At 36.5% G+C, this 26,306-nt stretch overlaps 1 protein-coding gene across 1 annotated transcript in view; it reads right to left on the bottom strand.

Moving 5' to 3' along the window:
- Positions 1-359: 359 nt before the first annotated feature.
- REV3L (REV3 like, DNA directed polymerase zeta catalytic subunit) overlaps positions 360-26,306 on the bottom strand; it is a 180,687-nt gene continuing 154,740 nt past the window's right edge. Inside the window, exons 26-32 of the mRNA XM_039252205.1 lie at positions 19,531-19,640; positions 14,497-14,611; positions 10,207-10,344; positions 8,415-8,605; positions 6,922-7,168; positions 5,187-5,393; positions 360-1,249 (exon numbers count right to left, since the gene is read on the bottom strand). Coding sequence (XP_039108136.1) covers positions 1,109-1,249; positions 5,187-5,393; positions 6,922-7,168; positions 8,415-8,605; positions 10,207-10,344; positions 14,497-14,611; positions 19,531-19,640 — 1,149 coding nt within the window. The 3' untranslated portion in view covers positions 360-1,108. The remainder of the gene's footprint in view (positions 1,250-5,186; positions 5,394-6,921; positions 7,169-8,414; positions 8,606-10,206; positions 10,345-14,496; positions 14,612-19,530; positions 19,641-26,306) is intronic.

Raw genomic sequence — 26,306 nt, 5'->3', positions numbered from 1 at the left:
GCATCAACTGGAATATAACAATGAGTTAAATCTACCTCATTAATAAGATGCAACCAACACAGGCTAATACAACAGATGAAGAGAAAGACCGTTTATACCAAGATAAAATCACACTGCCGTATTTCATATTTTATTCAATTTTAATATGGTTTCCATTATTTTAAAACAAAATGATTTCCAGTTTAGAAAACAATGCACTGACCACATAATTCCTTTTTCATTTTATACAGTTATACAAATATTCTAAATACACATTCTGTGTTCAAGATGATGGCAAATAAGATTAACTGTACAGTACATAAGGAAAGAAAATATTTTAAGCATATTTAGAAGCAATAGAAATGTCTATACAAAACAAGCAAAATGGAATAAAATTTTTATTTTTAAAGTATTGCAACAGGCCCACAGGTTTGTAACAAAAATGTCTTTGCACGGTTCCTCACAATGCCCCATTAATAGCTAAAGCAAGACAGCGGTTTTAGAAAATAAGGTTTCAAAATGCTACACATGGTACTATTGTTTGCACAGTTTGATCAAAATAACAACTCTACTCTGAGTCAAGCAAAACCTAGAGGAAATATACCTAACAACTTGAAAATCATCTGTATAAAATTCATTGCACATTATTTTACTCAGTTGTTTGAAAAGTAAAAAAGTGTATTTACAAAATATTTCGCAGTCAAAATTATAAAGTGAATGAGTATCTCTAAGTAACACGTCTTGATACAGACAGTTCAAGGAAAACACACGAATGGGTTGTTTTTGTTTTTTTTAAAGAGGTTTTCAGTGCTCCTTCCACAGGGAAGTAAGTATGATCTACGCAAATGGATTTACAAGATGTTACACATACCGGAGCAAATTCAACACAGACGTTATAAAACAATGTTAAAAAGGTGAAAGGATGGAGAATTTGTACATTGTAAGAAGTGAGCTATTCAGAGATCAACAAGAACAATTTTTAATTCAGTTAGCATAAAAGCCTTCATAGTCTTCAGATAAGAGACAGTGAACATACTTGACTCGATGAAAGTTGAAAAAGCACCATGCACAACAGTTTAGTGGTAAACACTGAAAAAAATAGCACCTGGAATTCTGTGATATTGACAATTTAAAACTGGTCTAGTAACTGCCGGAGATATGGTGCCTTGGACAATTCTCTATTTACTCGGGAGAGTTTGAAAAGTACGGGGCAATTCAGAGAGACACACGGGATATGTCGATCAAAGCACCCTGTACAGTTCTTGCATATCTGAAAGTATAAGAGGAATACATAAAACAATAGGAAAGGTCCTATGCATATGTGTTAACAAACTGTTATAATCCCTCCTCTCTGACCCACCACAGGTTACTGGCAGACATCTAACACTTATTATAGGAAGTTTCATTAATTTTCATCTCTGAAGCCCCACCCTATGTTGAGGCATTTCTAAAAGGTAAGTACTGATACACTTTTTTTTTTTTTTTTAATCAACTCAGTACAGTACTATAAATGTTTTTTCTCCAACTTAGGACTTTTCCTAGCTTACTTTATTGAAAGAATACAGTGTGTAATCCATGTAACATACAAATATGTGTTCGTCAACTGTTAGTTATCAGTAAGGCTTCCGGTCAACAGCAGGCTATTAGTAAAGTTTTGGGACAGTCAGAATTCATATGTGGATTTGAGGGTAGTTCCCCTAACCTCTATGTTGCTCAAGGGTCAGTGGTGTGTTAAGATTCATATAATAAGCTATCCAGTTACCATTAAAGACTGTCTTTTAAATTGGCCATAAACAATATTTTTTCAAATTACTCATTTAGCTTTTCAGATGCCAATAAGTTATACATTTTCTTACTCTAGAAAATGTCAGTATGAAAAAACCCCAAAAGATGTGAATTAGAAAGTAGCAGTCTAGACTCCAAACGAGTAGTTCTCATATTGCTATACATGAGCTTAAAAGTATACGAATACTTGGGCCCCAACCCAGACCACTGAATCAGAATCCCTGAGCAGGAGGGCCTAAGAATCTACTTTTTAGGGCCCCCAGGTGATTCTGATGTTTAATGAGAAAAGGAAAATAATAAGGCAACTTTTAACAGAGGCGAAGCATTACAATGTCTTAACACAATGATGAGATCCTAAAGTCCCAAGTCCTATGTATATTAAAAAGATTATAAAACATGAAAAACATCAAAAAATTAAAAAGGATATTAGAGTGGACTAAAGGGTCAAGAAAATACAGTTTGGATTTTTTTATTTGAATAGTGTGTCCGGGTGATTTACAAAAGGGATAACAAATAGCTGCTTCTGCTCTAGGTGGTCTTCTGAGAAAAAACTCAGACTGCTCTAGTTCATTCTCTCATCTGTATCAGTCAACTGAAAAGGGGTTTTCCTGAGCACACTGGTTACCGTACCCACATGACGATGCTGTGCAAACAAACTGCTGAGAAACCGCGTACTTACTCAGTGTGCTCTCTGATGACCAAGCATGCTGTTCTTCTATGAAGTCTTTCACTAAGGAGATCTCTGCCATGAGACTCAAATCTATCCCCAAACACACAAGTTCTGTATTGAAGCTGTATGTACTGCAGCTATAGTCAGGTGTCAGGACAAACTGATAAATACTGATGCAACTCTCTGTGCTTATCTGATAAATAAGCCCGGATGGAATTACTTGCCTCTTTAAATTTAACTCAGTGTTTAGTTTCAAGATCTGTTACTGGTGATTTCAACCCTTGGCGCTCTAGCTCAATTCAGCTTATGTTAAAAAAAACTCAAAATACCACCAACGAGATAATTACTTTTAACTCATTAAAAAAAAAAAAAGTCCGCTTTAGTCTTTTTGCTATCCTTTGAAAATTTCTGAAAAAATAAGCCAATCAGATGCTTATTTCATTCCTTCTCACTCTTTCCTGTTTATTATTAAATACTTTTGAGGTGATGGAATTTTTCTGAGATTTGCTGTGGCTGTCTAGAATCTTACATGTAGTGTTTAATAGGGAGTCAAAATTTCCCCAACAATCATTTTGTTTTCTGAGTTTATAATGAATTTCTGGCTTTATAGCATTGTATTGAAGAGTGTGACCAGGAGAGGGTAAATAATGGATAGAAAGAAAGGTAGCAGGCAGAGAGACTAATAAAGCATACAAAGGAGTTTGAATTTAAATTTGTTTTTTTTAATGTTTTTTTTTTTTTATTTCTGAGAGAGAGACAGCGTGAACAGGGGAGGGTCAGAGAGAGAGGGAGACACAGAATCTGAAGCAGGCTCCAGGCTCTGAGCTGGCTGTCAGCACAGAGCCCAACGCGGGGCTCGAACCCACGAGCTGTGAGATCATGACCTGAGCTGAAGTTGGATGCTTAACTGACTGAGCCACCCAGGCACCCCAGGAGTTTGGATTTAAAAAGAGAAAGTACTAGTCTTGTACTGTGAAAATATAATTGTTAGGGGCGCCTGGGTGGCTCAGTTGGTTAAGCATCCAACTCTTGATTTCGGTTCACATCATAATCTCACAGTTTGAGTTTAAGCCCCACATTGGACTTCGCGCTCACAGTGCAGACCCTGGTTGGGATTCTCTCCTCCCCCCTCTCTCCTCAAAATTAGTAAAATAAACTTAAAAAAATATATATGTATCATTCTAATGTTAAGAATGGAGACAGTGGCAGGGGGGTCAGGGTAGGAGGCTGTTGCAGGAGTTTAGGGGACAGAAGATGGAGGTTTGGACTAGTTTGATAACAGACGGAGAAAAGTGAGGGTATTTAGCAGAGAGCAGGGGAGAGGGAAAAATCAACTTATTTCAACAAGCCAGGCTTCTGTAGTTGCAGGAAAATAATCATACCTTTAAGACTCTACCATCCTTAATGAGATCTGTTTAATGGATTCTAGATGACTGGCTATAGTCTCTAAAACTTAAGTTTCTGCCAGGACAAAATGTGGCAGCTAGAATGGTGCGGAGGAAATAAATAGTCTATGCTTTATCAATCCTCAGTCATCTTCATATAATGCTCACATTTCTTCAGAGCCTAGTCTCCTAAGACATGGTTTCTCTCCCTGTTCATGTTCATGGCAGCTAAGTTTTACTAAGAGATTATGGACTGATACTCTGTCTTGGTTCAAAAGCTTCTTTACCTTGAGGACAAGGTGCAGAGGCGGCCTTCACATACTGGTTTGGATTACATTAGGGCTGTGAGGAACGACTGTGTAAGAGAATTTACAATCTCGGAAGTAGATGGGACCTATGAACCTGATAAGGGCAAGGACAATACAATGAAGTCCAGACTAGAATCCTGACTATCTTACTATCCTGTCTTTACTTTCAGCATGGTTCATTTTCCACTAAATCCTACTGCCTCTCAATTATCTGGTTGGTTTTTACACACTTCAATAACTTTACATATTGCTCTTTTACAGTAAGACAAAATAAAATCCACTCCAAAATTGTTCTTCTCTAGCCTAAAAGCTAAAAATGTACTTGAAATACAATGGTTTAAAAGGTATAATCACTCTGTTAAGAAATATACTACTTTGATTCTTTTTAAAATGTGCTAAGATAATGTTTTTACAGGTTTCATTTTCCAACTTCAAGAGATTTCTGTTGTTTCTTACTGGTAGAATTCCCACATTTGAAAAATCATCTCTGCACTTTATGTCTGTATCCCAGCCTGGCCACTTAGCAGTGTACATAACCACCCCCCGTCCCCGTAGTCTGTTTACTCATTTGTAAGAGGTCTCTAGCACATAGTAAGACTCAATCACGTTAACTATTAATTTTCTACCTAGACTCTTAGAACTGTGAACCTTCCAAGTTTACTAGCAATTCTCTAGACAACCCATGAGAATGGTAAGTAGAGATGATAGAGAAATTGGTAAATACTATTATAAAAGAAATTGGGTAGAGGTACATTGTAGTTCTAGGTTTTAATATACACAATACACTATTCCATAAAAATAAAAATAAATTATGAAACAATCAACAAAACTAAGACAACATACGGAATGGGAGAGGATATTTGCAAATTACACATCTGATAAAGGGTTAGTATCCAAAATCAAGCCATCTTTTAAATAATGTAGTTCAATTGTATTTTTGATATTTTAAGATGTTTATTAACCCAGAATCTTTACTCCTATTTTTCACACCGGTTTCATATCTCAAACCCTCAAGGGCTGATGATATTTCCCTGAAAGGTCTATCAAAGAAGGTCGTACCTTTACAAGCTGCTCCTGTTTACGTTCCATCTCCCGAATCTCTTGGTTGAGGATGACTGCAACATGCTGAGGTTGGTTCCGACATTTACCACAGATGCCGTGCTGAGTCAGGTCATCACACACAGGACAGTGTAAAGTGGTGAAGTACTGGGAAATAGTGCCTTTTCGCCCTTCAAGTTCGCTTCGAGAGGAGCTGGCTTTCTGGATCTATGAAAACATCAATCCAGAAGTAAGTCTCGGGGAGGTGGGTGGGGTGGGTGATGGGGATTAAGAGCACACTTATCATGATGGGCACCTTGTAATGTACGGAACTGTCGTACACCTGAAATAAAAGAACACTGTGTATTAACGTATCTGGACTGCTCTCCTGCTAACTGCAGCAGGCGTACGAAGGCACTATTTCATTCATCCAACAAGTGCTGAGTAGCTACTATATGTCAGGTACTGTTCTAGATAACAGGGCTACAGAAATGAACAAAATCCTCCTTTTCATAGAGCTTACATGTTAGCATCATCAGATATGATGTTTTTCTTTTTTCTTTTGGGGAAAAAAATTCTCCTGCCATTCAGTTTTTTGGTTGAGATACATGGGTGTGTGAGATCATACAGGGCAATGGAAGAAATCCATGTTGAGAGTGGATACTGTTTAAGGCTGCACAACTGGGCCGTGGAAACAAGACAAGAAGGTTAAAAATAACTTGGTAGGCAGTAGGGTACAAAATTCAAGCAAAAATAAATCTGGAGAACTTCAAATGTAATTAGACCGTGTCACCTAAGCATTCTTCATTTGAAGTTAATACTGGTCTTCTGAGACCTGACTTCTGGTACTGCTTTTACACTGAAATAACATCATCATGTGATTATTATACCCTTGGTGCCTTCTCCTGGTATCTTACAAATGACTCTGCATAAAGATTATTTGGTCAGTTTCCTAACAAAGCCACTGGCTTAACATTCTTGCTGCTGACAAAATGAAAACCAGGACACAGCATTGCAGATGTCAGCCAGCACAGCTTCTCTGAAGCACAGCCTTCAACCTCAGTATTAGTTTCCTTGAGGCCGTATGTGCTTGTTGAGAAAGTAAAAATAATTTGAAGACCAATTTTTACCAGTTTCCCTGAATACCATCAGTCTTTCATAGTCTAACAGCAAATAACTGAGCAGATCGAATTCTCGGCAGTCGACTGAAACTGCTCCTCTCCTAGACTAACGCAGATTATTACACAATCGCCTGTTGCTCCTACAGGCTTCCAATGAGTTAACAAGAAGTGTTCAAACAAAACTCCCTTTGCTAAGATTCCACATTCCACGATTTACTTTAGTATAATGCTATTTTAACATAGTTTCTTTAGTCTGATTTCTTCAGCACTATGTCTAGATACTACATTCTATATACTAGACACCACTTTTAAGGAATTTTTGCTCTCCATTTATTTTTTATTAGCTGGTTTATTATGTTAAGTGTTTACTACTGACATAGTGGTGGAATTTGTTTTAATATTCTATAACTTAGCTAGTCTGACAGAAGCTGGGAAGGTGTTTGTAGAAAAAAGTTTTTTTGTTTTGTTTTGTTTTTTAGGAAACCAGAAGAGTGTGGGACCTCTGTCAGTTTAGGATAATAGAGTATCTATGTTGCCTCTCATAGCACAGAAATAAAATCTTTAGTTCTACTAGAAACTGCAAGTGAATTCTCTCTGTAGTCACAGCACAGGTATATACTGTTTAGTAGGCTTACCCTTGGTAATTCATGATACCAGTTGAAGACATCAATCCCAATAAGTGAGAAGATTCTTGCCAGGGGTGGCAGGATCTGCTTAGTGATGTAGTACGTGGCGTTCAGTCTCAGAGTTGGGTCCTGCAGCACTTCCACTGGGCGCCGCACCAACTGGATAAGCGGTACTCCAGGAGCCCCATAAATGATGACGTACGGCACTCGCTCTCCGACTTGAGGCTCAGAACGCCGATCGTAAGTAACCATCTTCCTATTTAAATCCACATAAATAGTCACTCAAAGACTGTTATGGAAGGCATCTTACCAGAAAATTAAGGGAGAGTGAAATAATTGTGAAATCATGAGAATACAACTTCGAGAGCTATAGACATTTTACTCAGCACCAAATGGGTATAAGAGTTTAAAACTTGAGCTGTAAATCACTGCTATCTGAAAAATGACATGAGTTGCCAGATATCAACTAGCTTAAAATGTATTAATTTTTATCTCCTAAGAGTAAGAATGATCATAAATCTTTTTTTTTTTTACAAATAGTTTATTGTCAAATTAGTTTCCACATAACACTCAGTGCTCATCCCCACAAGTGTCCTCCTCCATGCCCATCCCCCCCTCCCCCCCACATCCATCAGTCCTCAGTTTTTGTCAGCATTCAAGTCTCTCATGGTTTCTCCCTTTCCCCCACCATTTCCCCCCTTCTTCTCCCCCTTGTTCCTCCGTCAAGTTCCTCCTAATCCTCCTATACATGCAAACACATGATATTTGTCCTTTTCTGCCTGACTTATTTCGCTCAGCAGAACACCCTCACGGTCCATCCATGTTGCTACACATGGCCAGATTTCATTGTTTCTCATTGCCATGTAGTATTCCATGGTATAGATAAACCACATCTTCTTGAAGAATGATCATAAATCTAACAGTGAAAGAGAAAATATAGCTGGCTAGATGATGTGATTCTAAAATGATGCCATCTAAGTGCTTTGGTATCCATATTAAGGACTACCTAGTGATTTTGATGTGGGAAAAATGACAATTCAAGGTCTGTACCAGATGATAATTTCACTGAATTTAGTTTCCCAAGGGAAGCCCAGAAGAGGAGTTCCTTCTTCCTATTTAGAGCTTACAAAGCATGGAGGAGCATCTGTTTACCTTTATTGAGGCTTCATTGGGGCAGGTGAAGAAACAATTGTGTGCCTGTGGGCTAGGTATCTTTTCTATTTCACACCACTCAGAATCCCTGGACAACACTTGTTAGGTTCATAGTTGTGGTGTTGTATGCATCATTATTATTATTTTTTTAAATGTTTGTTTATTTTGAGAGCGAGTGAGCACAAGCAGGGTATGGGTAGAGAGAGGGAGGGAGACAAAATCCAAAGCAGGACCTGCACTGTCAGTGCAGAGCCCAACATGGGTCTCGAACCCATGAACTGTTGAGATCATGACCTAAGGTAAAGTCAGATGCTCAACCAACTGAGCTGCCCAGGTGCCCCCATCATTACCTTGTAAGTTCAAGGGCTGGCACACAAGCTCCAGGTTTATAAGAGGAACTTCCTCTGTATTCCTTGGCAAAGATAAAATCTTGGATGCTGGCTTTTCCTTCTAGAAGCTTCATACATTGTCGCTGAACATACTGTTTAATTAAACTTATATCTCTTGTTTCAAATAGCAGCTTTAGAGAACGCTCAAGTATCTTAAAAAAAAAAAAAAGGATATGTTCATACAGATAAAATAGCCCCTAGTATATTTAATCACTGTTGTTATATTTTCATTTTTTAAAATGTTTATTTTTGAGAGAGAGCATGCAAGTGGGGAGGGGGAGAATCCCAAGCAAGCTCCTCGCTGTCAGCATAGGACATGGGGTTTGAACTCATGAACTGTGAGATCATGACTTGAGCTGAAATCAAGAGTCTGACGCTTAACCAACTAAGCCACTCGGCACTTCTGTCACTGTATTTTCAATTACATAACTACTGGGCAATTTGCTAATCTACCTAAACAATCTACTATTTACAATGACTGGATAATAAAAATTATCAAATAATTGGAAAATACTTTGGAGACTTTTTATAGCTTCCTATTTCTTTTTTTCCCCCTTTCCGCCCTTTTTAAACTAAGCTTTACACCCAACATGACCCTGAGATCAGGAGTTGTATGCTCTACCAACTGAGCCAGCCCAGTGCCCCTAGCTTGCTATTTCTAAAAATTAAGTATCCTGTAGTTTGAGGAAAATCTTATCAGACTAAAATGCAGGTAAAACATTTGCTATGTGATGAGTAACATGAAACACTTAGACACAAGAAGCCAGACATAACGTCATGTATTGTTTTTTATTTGCCCGTTACAGACTCAGGTAGACAGACAGAAGTATCACTATCACTAAACAGTGAAATAAAAATCAGTCTTTTGCTTTTTTATAGTATCAATGAATATTAATTTGTGATGGAATTTTCTGTGCTGGAAATATTTCTACTAGGAAGTGATTGACATGCAGTGGATTTATGGAATGGATTGAATTTAAATTAGTTCTAGGTGCAAGTTCTGTATCTTGTGAATACTGGAGACAATCTATATTTACTCATTAAGTTTGCTAATTTAGCTTACGCACAATTCTACCCTTGGAGAAAGAATGCACTGGATATCTCTCTCAGGGACTAGTATTAAATAATATCTCAAATTCATATAACATTATACATATAGCATAATATACTGACATACTGACTACAGTCTATCTATTATGCTTTTTATGCTCTTATAAAACTCAGTGTGTAGAGTACTATTCCATATATACCATTTATTTTTAGTTTGTTATAGAAGGAGTCTGGGCCTGAGTAAATGACAAATATAAAATACTGTGGTTGAGAAATTTAGGTAGTTTATGGTACTGTTGTTCAGAAATCTAATTTGTATTTATAACTCAGTTTATCTGGAATGGATTACTTATAAAATTTTTTGATTGCTAGTTTCTTTATCCTGCTCCCTAGCTTTTGGGTGTTATTATTTAACATATTGTCATATCCAGGTGATAGACGGGAAATTCTTATCAAGTTCATGTGTTGTTTTTTAGCAGTTGTGATAAAAGGTTAAGGTGTGGGAAGAAGTCAGAAACTAAGGACTAAAATCAAATTAGTCATTTTCATTAGAAATGAAATTCTTAAAATCATATAGTTCCTCCACTGATAGTTACACAGTCATAGAGGCTAGGAGGACCACTTCAATGTGTGTTTACAGATTTTCACCAGATTCTATAGCTACTTATTTCTTAAAGATGAAAACAAGATAGATATACCTTACCTTAGAAACAGCAGGGCAGGAATCTCTTCTGACAGTTTCTATTCCTTTTGCATCAAATACCGGGTCCTTCTGATCCAGTGTTTCATACATGTAACCCACATACCTCTTTTTTGTTTGTAAGACACAGGGCAAATATACCTGTGATGGATTAACAAAATGTCTGTAAATAACCATTTTCCCCCACAATGAATATCTTATTTTAATGTCTTTTTCTTTTTAAAAAATGTTTATTCATTTTTGAGACAGAGAGAGAGCACACAAGTGTGGTAAGGGCAGAGAGAGAGGGAGACAGAGGATCTGAAGCAGGCTCTGTGCTGACAGCAGACAGCCTGATGTGGGGCTTGAACTCATGAACCATGAGATCATGGCCTGAGGTGAATGATGTCAGATACTTAACCAACTGAGCTACCCAGGTGCCCTTTCTCTCTTTAACCAAATTAATCAAATATCAATTCCAAAAAAACTCCACTAAAAACATCTTAGCGCCAATTAAATTCATGATACAACACTTAAAGGGGAAAGCACACAAAATGAGTTAGTTGTCTTTACTTCCTTTCCACTCAACTCCTTGTGTGCATCATCAAATTTTGCCCCACTGGAACTGACACTGCTCTCTCAAAAGTCATCAATCATATCTATTAAAACAATTAAAAATTACTTTAAGTAACACCTACATATTTAAAAGTTATAAGTACAACATTAAAAGTTGTAAGAGACTCTATACAATGAAAATCCCTGGTTCACTAGCCTCTACTGTCCCTGCCCTAGAGGATCCTCTGTTATTGATTTCCTGTATATTCTTCCACAGATATTTGTACACATAATGGTAGCTTACCATATACATCATTTTGTACTTTGCTTATTTTATTTAATAATTTATCTAGGAGAGCATTCCATCCTAGTACAGAAATCTCATTTTATTTTGTAGATACATAGTAGTCCATGAAGGGAGGATGTCGCCATTTATGTAACTGGTTACCTACTACTGTGGGTCATTTAGGATGTTTCCAATCTTTAGTTATTACAGATGCTGTTCCAGTGAACAATCTTGCATGAATTAATCTACAAAATTTCTTGAAGCGGATTTCCTAGATAAATGGAATTAATCCACCCCTTTTGAATGCTACCAAATTGTTCCTTTCTTCTGTCTCCAAGCTTTATCAATAATTGCACTAAGTGTAAAATGGTCTAAACATCCCAATTAAAAGACAGAAGTGGTCAGATTGGATCCGATCAAAAAATGAGACAAAGCAAGAAACTACTAGAAATCCATTTCAAATATAAGGACATAAAAAGGTTAAAAATAAAAAATGGAAGATACACATGCTAACACTAATCAAACCAAATCGAACATTAATGACTAATCAAAACAAGTGTTTTGTTATCAGAAAAGACAAGAAGTATTATCAAAGATAAAAATAACAATTTATCAAGAAGATACATAATCCTGAATGTGTATGTACCTAAAGAGAAAACTTCAAAATATCTGAAATAGGCACATCTATGATAATACTTGGGTAGTGTAGCACCTCCCCCTTTGAAATTGACAGAAAACCATTAAGAATATAGGCGGCTTCACCAACATCACTATTACCTTAAATTAAGTGACATTTATAAGGACATTCCAAAAAGCAGAATACAGAAAGCTTTTAAGGTCATGTGGGAATATTCACTAAGACAGACCATATGCTGGGCCAAATGACAAATTTCAATAAACTTAATAAAAGCATTAAAATCATAGAGTATCTTCTTTGACCACAAAGGAATTAAATTAGAAATAATGAGGTTATTTCTGGAATATCGTTAAATATTTGGAACTTAACACAATTCTAAATGATTGATGTATGAGTCTTCATCATTGAAACAAATGAATAATAATAGAAATACAAGATACCAAAAATTGAAGCTAAAGTAGTATGTAGAGGGAAATTTATATCTTTAAACATTTAACATTAAAAAATATTTGTTTAGTATCAATGGTTCAAGCTTCTAAATTAAGACAGGAAAAGAAAAGCAAACTAAACCCAAAGCAAGCATAAGCATAATAAAGAGTGGAAATTAAAGAAATGGTTCTTCAAAAAGTTCAGTAAATGGATAAACCTCTAGGTAGGTGATTGAGGGGGAAAAAACAAAAAACAATTATCAATACCAAAAGTAAAAGGAGGAAGATCACTAAGGATATTACAGATATCAAAATCACATTAAGAAGTATAAGTAATTCATGCCAATAAATCTGACACAACCTAGGAGAAATGGACAAATGCCTTGACAACCGCAAGTTGTCAAAACCGACATAAAAAAAAACCCTGAATATTTCAATATTTATCAAGGATGTTTACTTTATAATTAAAAATCTATGACCCACCCTTTCCCCCAATAAAATGTCAGCACTGGAGAGCTTCACTGATGAATTCCATCAACCACTTTAAGAAATAACTGTGCTAATCTTACGTTTTTTTTCCAGAAAATAGAAATGGGAATACTTCAACTCATTTTATGAAACCAGCCCTCCCTTTTTTGTCCCAAAGCCAGACAAAGACAATACAAGAAAAAACTACAGACCAATATTCATCATGAACCTATACATCACAATCCTTAACTAATGTTTGTTTTAAGAAGTTTTGCAGTTTTTTGCTTTTATGTTTAGCTCTGTGATCTATTTCAGGTAAATTTTCATGTCTGGTGTTATTTTCTAGGCAGGCGATTCTCTTCATTTTTGCCAGAAGGGTTGTGTCCAGAGTACCAAACATGTACTTCATTCTCACTTTGTTTTCTAACTGTTCTCCCCGACTCTGCCCCAATTAGAGTTGCTCACTCTTCAGGGCAGATACCATATCTGAGTCCTCTTTGAATCTCTTCTATGACAATTCTTGCTTCGAAGTAGGTACTTTTATCCTTTTCCACACCTGTTTTCTTAAATCAATCGTTCCTAATTCCTATGGATCCTTCTTTCTGTTATCTCCCGAATGGCCCTTTATCTTCCCTAGTTGAGGCTATTCAGGCTGCATCCTGTCCTGAGCTTCTGCTCTTCCCAAACCATCTTGCATACGATGGTGAGACTAATCCTCCCCAAACAGCTCTCATCACGTCGTGTTCTTGTTTGATACACTTTTCTGCATCAAGTTTAAACACTTTAGCTTGGCATTCAAGACACTCTATGATCTGGTCTTAACATTATTTTCCAGACTTCTCTCCTGTTACTCTGTATTCTCATAGTGCTTTACCAACCCCCTATCTTCCTACATACCATTTTCTTCTATGCAGAGTGACTGCAGCCCCATGGCTGTGTACTGAACTTCTAACCATTTCCTGAGACACAGTGCAGTATTAGCTCTACATGGAGTCTCCCCATCCCACCAAGGAGGACACGATACCTCCTTGTCTTTGTGCTTGTAGTGTTTAGGGAGATTGCTCTCATGACTGTTGGCTCTTAGTGGGACTGCATCTTATGCTTCTTTGCATCCCACACCTCTCCTAGTTTTGTATCTTCTTTGTGGAAAGAACTAAATACATATATGATATGTCAGCTAAAGTGAAAACAGTCTAATAAGGTCCTTATGGCAGACTGTACCGTCCAAAGAAATAACATCTGCCATTCGACATGGCCTTACAATGTGATTCTGACATTCTTCCCATTAAGAGATGGGCATCTATGTTCTCTCTTAAATCTAGACAGGCTATGATGCTGTGGGACCTTGAGATTATCTCATAAAAAACAAAACACCTTTTGTCTGTTTTTTCTTTGGGATGTTCATTCCTGGAACTCAGTGCCACCATGCTGTGAGGAAGAACAGTCCCAGGGAAAGGCCAAGTGTCGGTGTTCGAGCTGACAGCCCCAGCTGGTGTTCCCAACAGCAGCCAGCATCAACCCAAGACCTGAGAGTGAGCAGGCTTCAAGGTGGATCACCTTCAGCCCAGTTTTCCCAGCTAAGGACCTAGACATTGTGGAGCAGGGACATGCCTGTCCCTGCTGTACCTTTTCTGAATCCCTGACCCATAAAATCTGGAAGCATAATACAAGAGTGGTTGTTTTACATCATTAAGCTTGGGGGGGGGGGGTCAGATACACAGCAATAATTAATTGAAACAATCTTTTAAATTCTTTATATAAGGACATTACTAAAATTTTTCTGAGGAAATTATAGAAAACTCAGGAAAAATATTTTAAATTTAACAATTTATAGACATTATACTGTTACTGATTCTGAAAATGTATTATGCAAGACCAAAATCTCTAGAAGGTATGTGAATTTCCTATGTTATTGCCAGTATTAATTATAGTTCTCTTACCTTTTCAAACTTCAATTTCACTGGTTTAGGATTGGTAGCAGTTACAGCTTCAGCAATTTCCTGACCAATCTTAAAAGACTGCTCCTTAGTGGCTCCTTTCAGTAGCACAAACATACTAAGATGATTAAAAATGAAGAAGTCATTGTAATAAAAAAATTTCATCAAGAGTAACTTTCCTGGCTAACACTCTAATACCAAAGAAAGCTTTTTTCCTCCCTTACCCTTCCTTATGAAGTTCCTTCCTGTCTAAGCTCTCTTGTTTTATCATATTTTCCTTGTATTATTGGAGATTTTAAAGACATCTAATATTTCTAGTTTAGCCTCACACAGACCTGCTCAGCTGTCAGAGATGCCTAGGTGGTCCTGGGTCATTCCTAGACACACAATTACATTAGTCATAAAATAAAAGAAAATGTGATTATAAAGAAATGAAAAATTTACTTGTGATATGGAAGGAAATTTCCTTCCAGAACCACCCAACTTAAAACAAAACACACATATATTCTGTAATATATGTTCACTGAAAAAATGTTAGAAACATAAAGCACAAAGAAGAAAGTAGCCACCTAATCTTACCATTCAGAAAATCGGCACTACAAACCTTTCTGTGTATATTTGTAAATCTCTTCTCCTTTGGGATCACAGATCATACTGTTGGATAACTGTTCTTTCACTTAATTGTACATCTTAACATTTTCTCACATTGCTCAGTTCTTTTACATTATTTTAACAGTTGTACTGTATTTCAATGTATAGATGTGTTATAATTTAACCAAACTTCAATCACTGAAAATTTAGGTTGTTTAAATTTTTTTGCTAATATTTCCTATATAATAATTGGGCACACCTCTGATTGTATCTTTAGGACAAATTTTTTTTTTTTTTTTTTTTTTTTTACAAATAGTTTATTGTCAAATTAGTTTCCACATAACACCCAGTGCTCATCCCCACAAGTGCCCTCCTCCATGCCCATCCCCCCCTCCCCCCCACATCCATCAGTCCTCAGTTTTTGTCAGCATTCAAGAGTCTCTCATGGTTTGCCTCTCTCCCTTTCCCCCACCATTTCCCCCCTTCTTCTCCCGATTGGTACTCTGTTAAGTTCCTCCTAGTCCTCCTATACATGCACACATATGATATTTGTAGGACAAATTTCTATCAGCGAAATTTCTGGGTAAATGGTATACACTAAAAGTATTTTTTGAAAGGTACTGTCAAATTGAGTTCCAAAGAAATTTCTGATGTATAATTCTACCAGCAGTATATGCAGGTCAAGATGGAAGGATTTTTGTGGTGCTTGAGTGTCTCGGCCAGTTAAACGTTAACTTCAGCTCAGGTTATGATCTCATGGCTTGTGGGTTCGAGCCCCATGTCGGGCTCTGTGCTGACAGCTCAGAGCCTGGAGCCTGCTTCAGATTCTCTGTCTCCCTCTTTCTCTGACCCTCCCCTGCTAGCACTATCTCTCCCTCTATCTCTCAAAAACAAACATTAAAAATTTTTTTAATTATGTGCTTTTTCGTTAAAAATTATACCCCGATGAGGTTGATATCTTAAAAAAATATTATTGTAGGCTGCACACATGAGGTTTTACCCAGTAGTTAGTGGGTTTGAGTCCATCTATGTTGCTTTGGCCAGTTTTATTTGGAGCTAAGCTTCAAGACGGCTGGCCAAGATTATTGGAAATTTTTGATCACTTAACAGAATGGAGGTGACTGGCCTACAAAAAGAGAAAGATGACTTTAAAATTTGTTTGTTTGTCTCTCATTGGTGCTTTTAATCTAGTTAAGTAACAATCTTTGTGTTGAGGGATCCAAGCACACATATAGAGTAGTGATTTTCACACAGTAGGGGGTGAGTGGGATATTGCAACCTAGGAGGCCTTTCTCAATTATACTCAGATGAATTTTTCAACAGATTCTTTTAATAAAAAAATATTTATGAGAAATTGAGAATAGTTGACCCAAAAGATTCTGATTCTAGCTCCATACTTTTCTGCTGCCACTTTATACAGAGCGACCATCACTACTACAGAGAAGTCCTGTAACGGATGGGTGGGAATAGGTCATATCCCACTAGGATGCAGTAAATATGACTAAGAACACTCTTCTATAAATTATAAAATAACTGTTTGAACCACTAGTCAGTAATATTATAATAGATTTGTATGGAGACAGCTGGTAGCTACACTTATCATGGTGAGCATTTTGTAATGTATATTATGGTCATATCACTGTATTATATAGCTGAAACTAATACTGTAAATCAATTTTATTTTTAAAGTTTATTTTTGAGAGAGCAAGAGTGCATGAGCAGGAAAGGAGCAGAGAGACAGGAAGAGAAAACCCCAAGCAGGCTCTGCACTGTCAGTATGGAGCTAGACGTGGGGCTTGAACCCATGAACCATGAGATCTTAATTACCTGAGCTGTAATCAGAGTCAGATGCTTGGGGCGCCTGGGTGGCTCAGTCAGTTAAGCATCTGACTTCGGCTCAAGCCATGGTCTCATGGTTTATGGGTTCGAGCCCTGTGTTGGACTCTGTGCTGACAGCTCACAGCCTAGAGCCTGCTTTAGATTCTGTGTTTCCTCCTCTCTCTCTCTGCCCCTCCCCAGCTTGTGCTTGGTCTCTCAAAAATAAATAAATGTGGGAAATAAAGGGTCAGATGCTTAACTGAGCCAAGCACTCCCAATTATATTTTAATAAAAAATATCATTTAATTGAAAAAAGAAATACAGTCTATTTACTATACTTTCTCCCAAGATTCATAAAATCAGCAGTCTTGAAATTGGAGGGAGGCAATGATCATTCACCATCATCTATTAGATTTCCTTTATTCTGATCATGAGGCAACCGAGTCTCAGAGAGGCTAAAAGACTTGTTAATGGCCAGGCAAACAGCTAGATGTATAGCTAGAAAGAGAATCCATATCTCCTCATTCTCAGTTAAGAACTTTTTCATTTCACCAAGCATTATCTATTATCCCTAAAGCAGTGTTTCTCAATCTTTTATCATTATTGTTCTCTCAAAAAATTAAGAGTTTTTATTAAAAAATTTTTAAACTTAAAAATTGTTTTTAAAATATTCTTGAGAGAGAGAGAGAGAGAGAGCATACGAGCGAGAGAGCGAGAAAGGGAGACATAGAACTTGAAGCAGGCTCCAGGCCCTGCGTGGTTAGCATAGAGCCTGATATGGGGCTTGAACCCACAAACCATGAGATCATGACCTGAGCCAAAGTCAGACACTTAACTGACTGAACCACCCAGGTACCCCAAAAGTAAATTTAATAAGAGCAAGTAATTATCAAGAAATAAATTTTGTTGGGTGGTTGAACTTTGTGGGGCCAAAACCCATTGTACTATCTAAGTGGTTTTGCTCCCTAAGAACCAATTTGTACCCTGTTAGAGTGATACTGTTACACTGATAATGTATGTTCTACAGTGAATTGCCCTTATATAGCATATTTCAATTATCATATGTTGAATGAATTAGATAGTGAATGGAGAGGAAAAGTTCTAATAATATTGCAAACAAATTCTTTGATTAGAATCATAGAGCATCTGTGAATTCTGATGTACTGAGACAGCACAAACTAGGAATCGAAAAACACGGAGTACTAATTTACAGCTCCACTGCTGGCTAGTCAGGTGATCTTAGGCAAGTTTCTTATCTTAGGGGAATGTGCTTTTAAGCAGCGCATGAGAATGTGCCTCTAAGGGTTCCCTCCAACAGTGTGAGAACTGTTGACCTTAATAGCACCAAGGTTGTCCAGTTCTGACATTCTGTGCATCTGTGTTTTTTTGGTTTGAATTCTTAAAGATTTTAAATGCTAAACAAAAATACAGTGAGAATCATGCCAACTTCTGATTTTGTGTGTTATCAACCATTGGTATGACCCTGAATTAAACTCAACAATTAATGTTTAACTTTGTCTTCTTCCCTATCTTCTCTAAATATTTTGCAAGGAGCTCTGCTAATAAGGTGCAAAACTATGTTCTAGTAATTTTTATTTTGCTAGACTATTCAGCAGAAGTGGAAATACTGAAGTCAAGTGGAATAGTGGCTTTTGATGGGAACAGTAGACACTATGGATAATTGGGACCTGGATACCTTAAGTATACCCACCTGTTAGTAATGAAACAGCTGCTATGTAGGCAAGTCTCATTCAGCATTAATGTGATTATGCTGATTGTACATGCATTAAAGAACTGGAGAAGATTAAGTACTCTTCAAAGATTACCTAGAAGCTATTTTTAATGATTAGAAACATTATGTCTTACAGCTCCATTGGGCTGTAAAGTGATCAGAGCTCCTGATGCAAGTGCTCTAAGCATGATCACATTGTGAATCTAAGTCTTCAATATGAAAAATATCAGACTCTAAGAAATTTGCATAATGCCTATAATCTGGAAGAATTTTATTATGTCATACAAATAAGATATTACATAAAACTGGGCCCTAAAAAATACCAAAGTAGGCAACCAGGCTGGGGTTATTAATTCAGGACCCAGAGGCAGTCCTATTCTTTGTCAGTCCATGGAAGTCTGTGAGCCTTCTGGGATCAAACGGAAAACTATTTTCCTATATGCACTTTCTGTGGAAGGTCAAAAATGTTTTGGGGCCAAGGAAAGTTAACCACTCATAGCTTTGGCAGTTATCTTTCAAAGTTAAGATATGTATTTAAATTAATAGAGCTGCAGCTGTATGAAGAATCATTCACATTAAGAGCTTTTTTTTTTTTCTTTAAAGACTAGACTCCTGTGTATACAGTTTTTTGTGGGTCACTATCTACTTTGCTACCTGCAGGGATGCCCTAGGAATCTCCACAAATCTTTGGCTCAGGACACTTAAATTTTCTGTCTCTTAAGGTCATATCTAGTAACTTAGCACTTGTGCTAATTCTGATCACAAGATCATAAGGACGGAGGACGACTTAAGTAGAACTCTGTTTTCAGGAAGGATTACCCTTAAGCCATTTCAGACACTGAAATGAATATGTGAAGAGATGAAAAAAGACAACTATAAAGCAGGAAGTTCATTACCTGTCAGTATCTCCATATACAACCCTAGCGCCCCATTTCTTGGTATCATTCACCAGTTTAATAGCTCGTTCCAAGGTCTCTCTGGCTTTGTGAACAATACTATCACCAACCTGTTGGTACAAACACATTGGAAGTAGTTTCTTAACATAGCTTGGTATATATCAGTAGACTTTAAACTTTAACATACAATAATTTTCATTACTAAATATTTCTAAATATGAAACAAGGAGAAAAGAACACAAAAAAGAAAATAGTCATCAGTGTCATAGTTATTTCTACAAGTACTCATGAAGAAAATGAAGTGAAAAATTTAAAGAAAGGAACTAATCAATATACAGACTCGTCTGTGTCTTAGTAAGTACAATGGATTGTACTTTTATACAAGGTAATAGTTACATTTGATTCCTGGAAGAATAAGCCTGGTTTATTCAAGGACTTTCATATAGGCTTTAAAAAAAAATGTTTATTTTTAAGGAGAGAGAGCGAGCACACAAGGTAGTGAGGGAGGGGCAGAGACAGAGAGGGAGACAGAGGAACCAAGTAGGCTCTATACTGCCAGCACTGACAGCCCTGTACTGACAGACACGGCGCTCAAAGTCACAACCCCTGAGGATCATGACCTGGGCCAAGGTCAGACACCTAATCAGCTGAACCACCCAGGCACCCCTCATATATGCTTTTATAACCAATTCGGAAGGAAATTACACAATGTATGTGCATGAGTATATGTGTATATCTTTCAAAATTTTTCCATTGGGGTGCTATGATAATTTCTTTCACTATCATTAAAGTTAACACTGAACTTCAATCCCAGTGACTGGCTATACATAATTTTTAGATAATACGGAATATAATGAAAAATGTATATGATGGAAAATGTAAGTGTTCAATTTAAATCAAGTACACAGATATATGTCTAACAAGAGTATTCTTTTTGGAGACATTTTTTTAAAAGTAATCTCTCCACCCAACATGAGGCGTGAACTCATGACCTCCAGATCAAGAGTGCATGCTCCACCAACTGAGCCAACAAGGCACCCCTAACAAGGATAGTTTCATTGGTGATTAGTGAGTTTAAACAAAGATCATGGCATAAACTGACAAAACAAAAAGATGATAGATCTTGACAAATAAAGCTAATTATATTTTAAAGTTAAGTAAATTAAGGAGACCAGCATAGGACTATTGCTTTATTTTTTATTATTAAGATTTTATTTTTAAGTGATCTCTACACCCATTGTGGGGCTTGAACTTACAACCCCAGGATCAAGGATCACATCTTCCACAGACTGACAGTCAGATGCCCCCATTTATTAAACTTATTAAAATTAAGGGCTGGGGAAAATTGCCATTCGGCATAAATGGCGCATTCCTTTTAAAATTTTAAAGAATTATGCACTTTTTCTTTGTGTTAAAAAGCAAACAATAGTTATAATGATCTTTCTCTTTTTACTGTAAAATTTGAATCACCTGAACTAAATGTAAGATTGAATAAATGTTTAAAAGGCTCTTTATAGTTGCTTTACAAAAGAAATATTAAATGAACAAAGGAATAGATTTAAAAAACTGGTAGCAGAAACTTAATTTGGGTTTTAAATTAAGAACCATGAATTCTGTTGAGACCTTCAGTATATCAGAAAACTCTGAGAATGTGAACTATATATACCCTGATGCTTTTAAAAGATCATGTTATCTAATTGAAACTCAAGTTTGAATAAAATGGTTAATTAGTCACCTGTTGCCACTTTCAAAACATGACAAACTTTAAAATATGTGACGGCAAATAGCTGGAAGGGTGAGCCATCTAGTGTCAGAATCAAATATGCTTTTGAGATACACACATACGAACAGATACGTACACATACTGACCCTAAATGTCTGCCTCCCGCTGCCTACTCTGACCCATTTAAGTTACACCTGGAAGAACAGAACTCTTCTTATTAAAGAGAACTCTTGCAGCTGCCCTGAAGACCTTGCACTGTGAAGGATTTAGTGGCAGGAGAGGGAGAGGGAAGGTTATTAAATTAAAAGTGATTCTGCTACTTTGTGCCATCATCCCTAATTTGAACCTTACTCCATTAAAGGGCTATGAGCTTAGATTTAAAAAGAGGAAAGTAACTGGTTTTACAGCTTAGCCAAGGTTGGGATCCCTAGAAGTCTTAGTAAGAAAAATATTAAGTACAAAATTTCTGAAAATAAGTAGCGTTAGCAAGAATAGGAAAAAAGGGAACTCTCGTGCCCTACTGGTGGGGGTGCAATTGGTACAGCTAACATGGAAAACAACATGGAAGTTCCTCAAAAAATTAAAAATAGAAATACCATTATGATCCAACAATTCCACAACTGGGTATATATCTGAAGCAAATGAAAACACAAACTGCAAAAGATATATGCACCACTAGGTTCACTGCAGCATTATTTACAATAGCTAAGCCATGGAAGCAACCAAAGTGGCCACTGACAGATGAATAGATAAAGAAAATGTGGTGTCTATACAGCTGACTCTGGAATGATACAGGTTTGAGTTGTATGGGTCCACTAATATGTGGATGTTTTCAATAAATACAGTATAATATTGTGAATGTGTTTTCTCATGATTTTAGTAATATTTTTTCTCTAACATAATTGTAAGAATACAGCATATAATACACACAGCATACAAAATATATGTTAATTGTTTGTGTTATCAGTAAAGCTACTGATCAGTAGTTAAGTTTTGGGGAGTCAAAAGTTATATGTGGATTTTCAACTCGGGTGTGCGTGTGTGTGTGTGTGTGTCCGTGTGTGTGTCCCTAACCCCTGCATTCTCCAAGTCTGTGGCTTGTCTTTCCACCCTTGAGTGTCTTTCACTCAAGACACTGAGTGAAATTATTTTAATAATTTATTTCACTGAGTGAATTTCACTGAGTGAAATTATTTTAACGAGGTCCAGCTAATCAATTCTTTCTTTTATATATCATGCCTTTGGTGTTGCCAAGTAAAAAGCCATTACCAAATTCAAGGTCATCTAGATTTTTTCCTATGTTATCTTCTAGGAGTTCTATAGTTTTGTATTTTATAGTTTGTATTCTATAGTTTTGTATTTCTGATCCAATCTGAGTTCATTTTTGTCAAGGGTGTAAGGTCTGTGTCCAGATTCACTTATTTTGCTTGTGGATATCCAGTTATCTCGGCACCATTTATTTAAAAGACTATCTTCTATCTTTGCTTCATGCCTTTGCTCCTCTGTTAAAGATCAATTGACTATATTTATGTGGATCTATTTCTGTAATCTCTATTCTGTTTCACTAATCTATTTGTCTGGTCTTTGGCCAATACTACACTATCTTGATTACTGTAACTTTACAGTAAGTCTTAAAGTCAAGTACTGTCAGTCCTCTGAGTTTACTCTTCAAAATTGTATGGTCTATTCTAGGTGTTTTACCTCTTCACATAAACTTTAAAACCAGTTTGTTAATATCCACAAAGTAACTTGCTGGGATTTTGACCAGGATTGCATTCGATCTATAGATCAATTTGGGATGAATTGACATTATGACAATACTGAGTCTTCTTACCTATCAACATGGAATATCTTTACATTTATTTAGCTCTCCTCTCATTTCTTTAACAGCTGTGTAGTTTTCCTCATACAGACCTTATACATACTTTGTTAGATTTATAAAAACATTTCATTTCCTGGGGTGCTAACATAACCCTGTATTCTGCAACCCTGCTAAAATTGCTTATTAGTTCTCGGAGGTTTTCTGTTAATTCTTTTGGATTTTCTACACAGACGATTGTGTTGTATGTAGCAAAGACAGTTTTATTTCTTTCTTCCCAATCTGTGTACTTTTTATGTCCTTTACTTGTCTTCTGCATTATCTAGAACTTCCAGGCCCCATGGACATTAAAAAGATAATAAAAGAATACTATGTATACAAGTTTGATAATCTAGATGAAATGGACCAAGTATTTAAAACATAATCTGCCAATACTCACACAGTAAGAAATAGTCTGAATAGGCTTTATCTATTAAAGAAATTGAATAATTAATAAACTTCCAAAATAGAAGGCACCAGGCGCAGACACATTCTCTCATAAATTCTACCAAACATTTATGGAAAAATTTCTACCAATTCTCTACAATCTCTTTCAGGAAATATAAGCAGAGGAAATACTTTCTAATTCATTCTGTGAGGACAACATAACACTAATACCAAAACCAGGAAAAGACATTACAAGAAAACTATACACCAATATATAAAGTAGTCTATAAATGCCACTGTATTCATTTGGTAGTCTTGCTGAGTTCAACTATATTCTTACTGATTTTGTTTACTTTTTTCTGTTTGTTGCCCTTGTTTTTTGTTCCTACTTTTGTTTCCTTTTTCTGCCTTTTGTGGTTCTATTTGATAGGATTCCATTTTTCTCTTTCTTCTTACATATCAATTATATTTATTTATATTTACTTTTTGTAAAAGTGGTTGCCTTAGATTTTGCAATATATACTTACTTTCAATATACCACTTTGAAATTCCACTATACCACTTCACAGCAGGGCAAGTATTTCATAATAAAGAAATAATTCTAATTACTTCTAGCCTTTATGTCATTTCTGTTATTCATCTTACACATAAGCATACACATATATAAATATACATAATTCAATTCATTGTTGCCATTACCATTTTGAACAAATTGTTATCTGTTAGATCAATTAAGAATAAGAAAAATAGGGTTATCTGGGTGTCTCAGTCAGTTAAGTGTCCAACTCTTTTCTTCGGTTGAGGTCATGATCTCCCACTTTGTGAGATCAAGCCCCATGACGGGCATGGACCCTGTTTGGGATTCTCCCTCTCCCTCTCTCTCTGCCCCTCTCTTTTTCTGTCAAATAAGCTTTAAAAAAAAAAAAAGAGTAAGAAAAATAATTTATTTTATCTTCACTTATTCCTTCTCTGAAGATCTTTTGTTCTTCATGTAGATCTGAATTTCTGACTTATATTATTCTCCTTCTTTCTCAAGAGCTTATTAAAGCATTTCTTGCAAGGCAGTTCTACTGCCACAAATTCCCTCAATTTTTCTCTGAGAAAGTCTTCATTTCCCTTTTGCTTCTGAATAGTAATTTTTCAGGGTACAGGATTCTAGGTTGGAGTACTTTTTCCTCTTTTAAATAGTTTTAAAATATTTCACTCCATTTCTTCTTGCTTGCATGATTTCAGAGGAAAAGCTGGATGTAATTCTTACCTTTGTTTCTGCATAGGTAAGGTGTTTTTTTTCCCCCATTTTCTTTCAGGATTAAAAAAATTTTTAATTGATTTTCTGTAGTATGAAAATGATATCCCTAGGTTTAGTTTTTTGCACTGTTTGGTGTTCTTTGAACTTCCTGGATCTGTGGTTTGGTGTCTGACACTAATTTAGAGGACATCTTCAGTCATTATTGTTTGAAATATTTTTTGTTCCTTCCTTTCTTTTTTCTGGAATCCCTACTACATGTGTGTTACACCTTCTGTAGTTGTCCCAGTTTTAGAGTATTCTATTTTTTTAGTCTGTTTTCTCATTGCTTCTCAGTTTTAGCAGTTTGCGTTGAGATTTCTTCAAATTCAGAGATTCTTTTCTCAGCCATGTCTAGTCTACTAATAAGCCCATCAAAGGCATTCTTCATTTCTGTTAAAGTGTTTTTCATCTTTAGCATTTCTTTTTGGTTCTTTCTTAGAATCTGTATCTCTCTGCTTACACTGGCCATCTGTTCTTGCATGCTGTGTTCTGTATCCATTAGAGCTCTAAGCATCCTAATCACAGCTGTTTTAAATCTGCAGTCTAATAATTCCAACATCTCTGCCATATCTAAGTTTGGTTCTCATGCTTGCTCAGTCTCTTCAAACTTTCTCTTGGCTTTAGGTATGTCTTATAATTTTTTTTTTTTGACAGCCAGACATGAAGTATCAAATAAAAAAGAACTGTTATAAATAGGCCTTTAGTAATATAGTGGTGATTTGTGCAGAGGGAGGGGAAGTCTTCTATAGTTCTATGAGTAAGACTAGACTTCCTCATAGTCCAGTGCAACTGGACCTCACATGTGCTTATCAGTCTTTTCCTCCTACTTTCTGTGAGACAGGATGGCTAGAGAGGATTGAAGACTTTCCCTTCCTCCACAAGGAAGGCCAGAGCACTTGGAGCTGGGTATTTATTTCCCTTCTCTCATGTCAGTTAGGCTCTGACAAACTCTAGTATGTTAGGCTCCAGTTTCTCCTGAAGGCAGTCCTTGTTAAGAACAGAATGCTCTGGTGTATTTCAAAATGGTTCCTTTCCCTTCTCTGTGTCAGAAGCACAAGGGATTTTTTTTGTTTGTGTGAGAGAAAACCCGTGAGAACTTGGTTGAGCTCCTAGAGGTAAAAGTCACAGAAGTGTGGGGGGCCCTGATGACTAGGTCCCCTGGCGTCTTAGTCTCTCAGATTTGTCCACACTCAACTTCCGGCAATTCGTAAGTTATAGCTGATGTTTCCCCATCTCAGGCACTGGCTCCTGCAGAGGTTTCTGCTCTTGGGTTTCTGTTCTTGTGAGTTGTGGTTCTTTGTATTTACCTGTTGAGTCTTTTCAGTTTTGGGGGTAGTCCTTTGCCCTGTGACCTTACTTCTGACAGATCTCAGAACAGTTGATTTCTCAGTATGTTCAGCTTTTTACTTGTTGTGGAGAGAGTAGCTACTCTGAACTTTTTTTTTTTTTTTTTACAAATAGTTTATTGTCAAATTAGTTTCCACATAACACTCAGTGCTCATCCCCATAAGTGTCCTCCT

The sequence above is a fragment of the Hyaena hyaena genome, unplaced genomic scaffold (genome assembly GCF_003009895.1).
Source record: "Hyaena hyaena isolate Hyena2069 unplaced genomic scaffold, ASM300989v1 scaffold_412, whole genome shotgun sequence".
NCBI classification, from domain to species: domain Eukaryota; kingdom Metazoa; phylum Chordata; class Mammalia; order Carnivora; family Hyaenidae; genus Hyaena; species Hyaena hyaena.
Note: the sequence above shows the minus strand (reverse complement) of the source record. Positions and strands in the feature narration are given on the sequence as shown.